This window comes from Pistacia vera, unplaced genomic scaffold, assembly GCF_008641045.1.
Source record: "Pistacia vera cultivar Batoury unplaced genomic scaffold, PisVer_v2 Contig373, whole genome shotgun sequence".
In the NCBI taxonomy this organism is placed as follows: domain Eukaryota; kingdom Viridiplantae; phylum Streptophyta; class Magnoliopsida; order Sapindales; family Anacardiaceae; genus Pistacia; species Pistacia vera.
In genome coordinates, this window is record NW_022196194.1 from 575,988 (window position 1) to 584,999 (window position 9,012).

Genomic DNA, 9,012 nt, shown 5'->3' on the forward strand with positions numbered 1-9,012 from the left:
TTTTGTGGAAAAGTATAGCAGTATGTTTCTTGGAAAACACACAACTTTAACACTTATATTACCTTGGTCAGGATGTGGATGGTTGAGAAATTGTCGATGGCTTTTCCTGGTGGAAAGAAAAGAATGGCATCTCATTTGGATAGGTCCCAAGCAACAAAACAAGCCATGAACTAGAATCTAAAGAGTGAAGATCCAACTTATTGCTTTACTTTGGGTGCAAGGCGAATGGAATGGAATTTGGATGAAGCTGTAGAACCGTTCATGAAGCAATGATAACTTAAATTGATCGTCTACAACTATGGAAAGATATATATGAAGAGAAATCAAGAATTTTGATGTCAAAAGAACCCAAGTAAGGTAATTGAAAATTTATGATAGATAACAGTCCTATTCTTATTTTTAACGTTACAGTTTTACTCATTTTATATATTCAATGTCTATTAAGCAAGAGATGATTATTATCGCTCAATTATATTTGAGGGATTGAATATTTTTATAATAAACCAGTGAACCTTTAAGTATATTTCTTAAATACATTCTCATAAATACAGGTTCATTTTGTATCACAATTTTTTGTAAATGAATATACATTATACATAAATATATATTCCCTATTCATCATGAACTAAAGCCCTTTCATTTGTAAATATTTATTAAGTTCATTAATGATAGTTAATTGGCCGTAATCTAAAAACCGCTCTTGCAAACAATAGTCCTCACAAAGTTTAAGAGATAACACTGCCCTCATATATAAAACCACTTCAAAATTAAGCAAACTTTTTAAACTCTCTCCAGTCAGTCATATTACAAATCAAGAAGATAAAGAAACTCTTTCAACTCTGTGCGGCGGTTTTCTGATTTTTGTTTCAGTAAAATCAGAGGGTTTAAGGATTAGCAATAATGAAACTGTTTGTTTGAAAGCCATCAATCCTAAGCAGACAAAGCTTAAGTTGGTTCTTCATTTAGATTATAAAATTGATAAGCAAAGAGATACATTTCCTACAAAAATTGAAATAGTTGAGAAACTTTTCTTTGCATCAACCATTCATGAAGCAATGTCAACTTAACTCTGCATCGGCCAGAGAGGGATCCTCTGTTCTCTCTCCACCCAAAATTTGTCTCCTTCAACTAGCTTCTCGATATATGTAAGTTAATTGAAAATAATACATATATTCCAACCTCTAATCACATTATTCCGGAATCCTAGAGGGTATACAGTAATGTCCCCCAGCAATATTCAATTCACATTTCAGTTAAGATAAAAAGTTGTGATATTGAGTAGAATTAGTTATTGGTTAACAGCTTTATCAAAGTAAAAAAGGTAATACAAATTATTCTCAATTCAAGACCTCTCTAAATCATTGGATTACAATGAATACGTGATTTCTATTGAACTCTGGTTTTACATTCAAGCCTTACAGTATAAACAGGGTTCCTACTTCCCTTTACATACACAATGCAGTGCATTTTATTTTGCATCTCGGATTATAGTTTACACAACTTAAAAGACTTTAGCGTCACTTTGAATACTGAACAACATAACTGCAATACTAAAGGTTGTTGTGACAACTTATACAAGTTTGAACTAATAACATTAGAAAATTGGTAATTGAATTGACTGGACAAGCGCCTTTGTAATTTTCACAGCCTGGTTAACTGTATTCACAAGTAAAATAAAAATAGACTAATAAATCTATATTATAATTAATTTTTTTTGGTGAGTCTGGATCATAAGAAGGAGATTTATTAACAAGAAATAAACAAAATAAAAGAAAAAACACTCGGAATAAGAAGATGTAATGAAACTTTGACACGATAAATGTCATGGTACAAAGGAAAAATAAAATATTCAAGCATGCATGCATTAGAAACAATAAAATACAACCAACAAATGAAAATAGATAAGAAAGAAATTGGAGTACTGTGAATCTGGGAATCATGATGTAGGTCTTGAAAAATAAAGGAAGAAGCAAAAGAGCACGCCACCAATGCATTAGCAAGAGAATCTGCTATCACATTTTCTTCAACAGAAAAAAAAGCATTATTATGTGATGGCATTTATTCATCAAGATGAACCTCTTGGACATGAGCAATCTTCGACTGATTGCGTCTGCAGCTTTCACTCAGAGCAGGACAGCCTTGAATCTTCAATTGTCTGAGGACAGTAAGGCGTTGCATCCCTTCTGGAAGACATGATAATCTCGGGCAATCTAAAATCTCCAGTGTTTGAAGTGATGTGAGATTTTGCAGCCACTCCGGTAGTTCTACTAAATTGAAACAATTTTTAATCATTATGCACTGTAAGGTGTTTGCCGATCCTTGAAGAATAAGCTGAGGCAAATCCACTAACGATGGCAAATTGCGAATTATAAATTGCCGAACTCCCAAGCAAAGGTTGTCTTTATCTTCTCCTTGAAATTCCATCTTCAAGTTAAGCTTTATACAGCCATCAATCAGTACCTTCTCTAATCTCTTAAGGTACTTGATACTGTATGGCAACGAGGTTAGGGGACAACCCCTAATATGCAATCTTCGGAGGCTTGTGAGACCTTACATCCCTTCAAACAATCTTACTAGATTCACGCAGTCCAATTGCAAAAATTTAAGAGAACTCAAACATCCGATTCCATTTTCTTGTAGATACCGCTCTTCTGTTCTTATTTCCACATACCTAAGGGAGCTCATCCTTCGTATATTCCTAGGCAACTTCTTAAGCCGAAGACAAGCAAGAAGTCTGAATGTCTCCAACTTCTGAAGCTGACAAATAGATTCAGGAAGTTTCTTCAAAAAATAATTATGTGATAAGTCAAGGTATCTCAAATGTATCAATGTACCAACAGACTTTGGCAAGACTTCAATAGCTGTTCTGTTTATGTATAGCAGTCGGATGTGCTTGAATTTGGGTATGCATGTATTGATAAATGATACATCAAATCCTTCAAGAATAACGGACCGAACCATCTTTGATCTATTATCTAGAACTTCTGGAGCTTTCTGATGGTTGAAATCAGAGACAATAATTGAAAAGTGTCGAACGCTCTCATCAACTATTTGGTTTCTGGATTTTATAACAGCACAGTCAATTTTTGCCACTGACATTGCAAGATCATGCATAAGATCATGCATTTTAAACCTATAAGATAAATGATAATGTTCCGTAAAATCCTCTAAGAAACACCTTGACCATAACTCCTTCATACAACGCACAGCAACATCTTCTAACTATTCAATATCATCATTAGAGGTTGCAAGGAGTCCATGTGCCATCCAATATCCGGTCACGTAATCACTGTCATAGATATAATCCTTTGGAAATAAGGAAAGATAAGCAAAACATTGCTTCAAGTGAGACGGCAAATTATCGTAGCTCAGTTTCAGTACTGGTAAGATGCCTTCTTTTTCCTATTTCAGCTGCCAGATGTCACTTCTTTTTATTCTTAACCACTCATCTTCATATGTGTTTGCAAAAAGTAAGCTCCCTAAAGTTCTCAAAGCTAACGGAATTCCTTTACATTTTCCCACAATGTCCTCGGCGATTTTATTGAGGTTTGGAAAATCTTCTCCTTTTCCATCTTTAAATGCGCACTTTTTAAACAACAATAAAGAATCCTCAGGTGAAAGACCTTGTAATTGTATGAAATGTGGGGAAACGGTGCCCATTATCTCGGCAACAGTTTTATTGCGTGTACTCACAATAATTTTATTTCCATTGACACCATTCACCAGTAAGTCTTTCAATTCCGTCCATTTCATTGGCTTCTCATTCCAAACATCATCCAAGACAAGCAAAAAATTTTCACCAGCCAAAATTGCTTGCAAACGCCTGGGTATTTCATCGGCTTTTAACTTAGCACAATCCTCATGTGTTGCAGAATAAATAATTTCTTTAATCAACCTAACAACATCAAAGTCGTCGGAAACACATACCCACATCTTTAAGTCAAAATGCCTGTAGACCCTCTCATCATTGTAAACCATTTTAGAAAGAGTGGTTTTACCCAAACCCCGAATCCCAACTATAGGAATGACGGAGACATTATCATCGCCTGGTTGTGTCAAAAAGGTTATGATGTTTTCTTTATCCTTCTCTCTTCCAATGACATCAGAAGCTTGGAAGAAGGAATCAGTCTCCCTCTCCTTGGGAATTACATGCCTCACGTCAACATGACTCTCAATAAGAGGAAAAGGAATATATTGCCTATCAGCTGCGATCGCATCTAACCTTTCTCTAATCTCCTTGATCTTGTGACCAATTTTAACAGGATTACAGCTTAAAAAGCTTTGACATACCTTTAATGTTGAGCTCCCCTGTTGTGATCTCCTGGAAGCTTGAAAGTCGAATTCATCTAAAACGTCCTCAGCACCATAAAAAACATCCTTAAGCTTCGCAAGCCAGTCACGCAGCTGATGGTTTTGAGTCTGCTATGTCTCGGCATCCAACAGCACGGCTTTGATGGCGCTCATGGTTCCCTGAAGTCTTCTTAAATCACTATCCAGAGCCATATTTTCTTTGAAGAGAGCGAGAATCAGGTAGTTTAAGAGAAATGAATTAGCTAAGAATGGATATTTCAGCGTATTCAACATTACCATACTGCTAAAACTAAAACCTTGAAAGTCAACATATAAAATTCTTGAGTCAAAGTCAATATTGTTTTAAAAAGTGTACCAAGTATTTATGAAATTTTTTTAGATTGTTTTCCTGTATTTCAAACGCGCATATAAAATTTAAAATAAATTATTTTACGTCCGTGAACCCTTTTTCAGTTTTATTTGAAGTATTGAAATTTAAAAAATATCCTTATTCTATTTTATATGTCTGACGTGATTTTTTCTTGTATCTCAGAACCCTTTTTGGTAATTAACGTTAGAAAACCTTTTTTTTTTTTTTTTTAATTTTCTAAATAAACACCAACAGCTTTTTATATGAAAACCATAAACTCTTTTTCTATAAGCTCTACTCGAATAAACATACTAAAATAAATTATAGAGACTAGCTCTAATTTTAGAGATTAGAAAGTTTTTTGGGTATTTTTATAATAAATTAAAATTTTAAGGACTACTTTGTGATTTTTTAGGGGTATTTATAAGATACTAAAATTTAAGAGACTAATTATTTAAAAAAAATACTTTTATTGTTGATATCACCGATCCAACCGATTGGACCAGTCGCCCCATTACGCAGTCACCTTGTCAGGTCTCGCAACAGGTCGGGTTTTAAAACTAGGTAAGTGAAGAACTTGCAAAAAAACTAGGTAAGCTAGGGATGAGGCTCAAAATAACAAATGAAGAAATAGTCCTGCATGGAGAGTCTATGCCGAATGATAAGTTGACTGGGGAAGAGAAGATCAGTCAGGAAATAAATCAATGAATATGGAATCTTAAAATAATGATAGTCAGCATCACAACCGTCCATTTCTTCTCAGTCAGGAATTTGATAGACTCTGATGAAAAAAAAGTAAGGGTAAATATGCTAGAAGAACCCTAAAAATAGTTTTTAAGTCAAATTTTATACAGATAAAAATTTATCCAGCTGTAGTTGACTAAATATGTTATGAAGATCTAAAACTAAACCCCCAGAACAACTGTGTTTACAACACAAAATTCAACTTGAAACATACTGGCTGATGAATAAATTGCTTGAGCAACTCAAGTAAAAAATTTGAACCAAGTTCGACGTGGCTGTTACTAACATTTGTTTATGGTCAAGTATGTTCATCAGTCTCATCAATCATCCAAAATTGTGAACCAAGATAGTGATGTCGTTGCTACATTTGTTCATATCAAGTGTGTTCATCGATCATCTAATTTGACACTATACGAGCTTGAATACAAGATGAAACTCAAATGGAAGATTTTACCAACAATTGCATTCATGTGACACATCCTCAAAGAATCTCGGCCAGCTATTGGGACAATATTCAGAAGTCTGCCTACAGAAGCAAGTGCCAATAAGAGAAAAGAAGCTTCAGGAAAAAAATACAGTATAATGTACTAAATATGAACAGTAACTTTGAAATTTAGCATCCCCAAGATCTGTGTAAAGATTTAACAAATAATCATATGTATAAAAAAAAAAACAATGAGAGGAGGGTGGTTGAGCTTTCTCACATATTCTTTGCGAAAGGGTTCCTAAAGAATTCACAAATAAGGAAAGGTGTTGAAGAAATGACTATGCCAAATAGATAAATCTATCTGGAAATGTAAGTTCGTAATGAGTACTCTCAAGAAACACATGTGAAGCCTAAGGCAAAGTTAGATTACCTCCAATATAATCTTGTCCTCTACTTTTTATAACACGCACTTCCTAAGAGACATAAACATAGTCATTTGTCCTATACAGACAATACACTCTTAAAATAAATAAAAAGGAAAATGCAGAGGAAGCTGCATTTTACTGGTTCATCATTCAACACATTGAGCATTAGTTCAACAAACTGTCAGCCTAACATTAAATCTTAGGACAAAGCAATTTATTTTAGCTAGAGCAAGCCACTATCCGGAAGAAAATCTTTTTCAATCATGCAATCCTTGTTGGTTTATCAATTATCAATCTATTCATCCATTTTTCAGCTATGCAAATATGATATTTTTAGCATTTCTAATAATATCATGCGAGCTCCATACGAGTAACCATTCCCTCAATCACTTAAAACTCACAGCTTTGATCAGGTCTAATATGCTTCCAAAGAGTATAATCCGAGAATATCAAACAATATTATCTATCTCCACAAGTTATTTAAGGATATGTCACCTGAGTCAGATTTACAGAAATTTTAATTGACAAACAGAGCTCTACACTTTTTTTGTCCTACTCCCCAGAATAAACAAGTAGTAAAAGATCAAAAATATAATTTGAAAGGTAGCAATAAAGAATAATTTCAAAACAAAAAATCATTAACTGATTTGCCTGAGCAGTCTTAAGAATAGGTAAGTTGAGGGGAAAAAGAAAGAGTTAACTCAAAGCAAGCTCCAAACTGAAAGACATGCCCAGGTAGGAATCTCATTTAGACCTGGATCATGAGTTTTAGGCCAATTTATATTCAGATTGGAATGGCAACACTATTTCACTTCTGCTCCAAGTTACACATTTTTAATGCTAATCTGGAAGTGACTTAGTAGTCCATGAAACTCTACAAACTAAAACTGAGTAAGTTCTTAATTCAAAAGTTTCAGACTTTACTATCACAACCCTGTTCTCAGACAGCAAAGAGGAGCCCCCCAACACTAACAATTTTTTTTGTTTGCATAACACCCCCCTCCAATCCTAGTGAGATGTGTAATTAGATCCTTGTCTCCAGATTTCTTCAAGTGTTTGAGTATTTTATCAACATATGGAGCTTGCAGCCGAATTCTTTTTTACAGCATAAATCTTGCAAGCTTTGAAGCTTCCAACGAATGGCTTTCTTGACAAAGCCCATCTAAGAGGATAGAATGAATGTCAGAGTCAATTGTAGATAAGCATCCAAGCTTCTCAATTTCCTCATATAAGTAGAAACCATCCACTACTTGTCCCTTTAAACAAAGTTCTTTAATCATAACACTACATACCAAACCATCAGGTTTCATACCACTAGCTAACATCTTCCTAAAGAGCTTATCAGCTTCATTAAGTCTTTTAATCCTAACCAGTGCAAACACTAGAGAACTGTAGCAATCTCCATACGAAACACTACCCCCTGCAACAACTTTATCAATGAACTTATATGCTTCCTCTATATTGCCGTCAAGGCAAAGACCCATAATCAAAGGATTTATTGTGACACGACTAGGAGCACAACCATAAGCTTCCATTCTATCCAAAACCCTCAATCCCTCCATTACCATACCCTTTTCGCAAAATCTCTGAATGACAGATGTATAAGTGATAACATTAGGACTACAATTCCCACCTTCTTTCTCCATTTCCCCTAACAATTCCAATGCCTTCTGCATTCTCCCTAACTTACAAATTCCATCAAGAAGAGTTGAATATGCAACTGTATTGGGAGGACAACCATGTCCTCTCATGGCCTTAAGCAACGCACAAGCATCCTCTAACCTACCTACATTGCAAAACCCTTTAATCATTGACACATTTGTGATCATATCGGGGTAAAGATCAATCAAACCCATCTCTTTCATCAAGTTATCAGCCATAACCATATCACTCTTTTCACAAAACAACCTGATAACTATATTATACATCACAGTATCAGCTCTTAAATTGAATTCAGGCACTTTCCTCAATACCCACAAAGCCTCGTTAGCAAGCCCAGCTTTTTTACATAAATTTAAAAGCACTTTCATTGTCTTCACGCTGACTACACACTCTTCTTTCTTATAAGCTTCAATAACATCAATAATAATTCTAGAGTTCTGCTTAATTTTTAGCAATTTACAAGCTTTTTCATACATGAACGAACTGTGACGATAACTGGATTGAATACCAGCCCATATGAAGAAACGAAACCCTAATTGAGATTGACGGGAAGCCCTAATGAAGAAACGAATACCTAAGTGAGATTGACGGGGAAGACACCTTTGTAACACGTCATTCACACAAGTGGGGTCCAATTTCGCCTTGACAGTGGGTAGGGTTTTCTCAATGTTGTTAGGGTTGTTTTGCAAGTGAAGGTAGAACTTATCAGCTGATCTAGCAGTAGTAGTGAAGTGCAAAGTTAAGATTTTGGAGTTCTGAGCATGGATTGGAAGCAGTAAAAAGCGAGAAAGAGAAAATCGTGTCATGGATTTCGTGTAGGGTTTTAGGATTTTGTGCGTAAAAATAGAAAAAACCCCTAACTTTAGAAGTGTACCTGTTTGAAATAAATATAGCTGAGTGCCTGAGGCTGAGGGAGTGAGATCGGAGTCCGTTCCAACCGACTGAGCCGCTTCGGCGCTTCCTGTCGACTGAGTAAGACTGCCCCGGATTAAGTTGGGCAGGGTTTACAGAGTGGAATTGGACTATTTTTTTCAATAATCCAATCCCATTTCTTATTTTATGAAAAATTATACTTAATAAAATTTATTTATAAT

At 35.0% G+C, this 9,012-nt stretch overlaps 1 protein-coding gene and 1 pseudogene across 1 annotated transcript; both read right to left on the reverse strand.

The window, feature by feature from the left end:
- Positions 1-2,058: 2,058 nt before the first annotated feature.
- Positions 2,059-5,175, reverse strand: LOC116140523 (putative disease resistance protein RGA3). Its single transcript, XM_031426149.1, has 4 exons — positions 5,146-5,175; positions 3,443-4,419; positions 2,645-3,133; positions 2,059-2,488 (listed from the first exon to the last, which is right to left on the reverse strand). The coding sequence occupies exons 1-4, from the start codon at positions 5,173-5,175 to the stop codon at positions 2,059-2,061; spliced, it is 1,926 nt and encodes a 641-aa protein (XP_031282009.1).
- A 1,229-nt stretch (positions 5,176-6,404) lies between these two features.
- LOC116140454 lies at positions 6,405-8,799 on the reverse strand (annotated as a pseudogene).
- Positions 8,800-9,012: the final 213 nt, after the last annotated feature.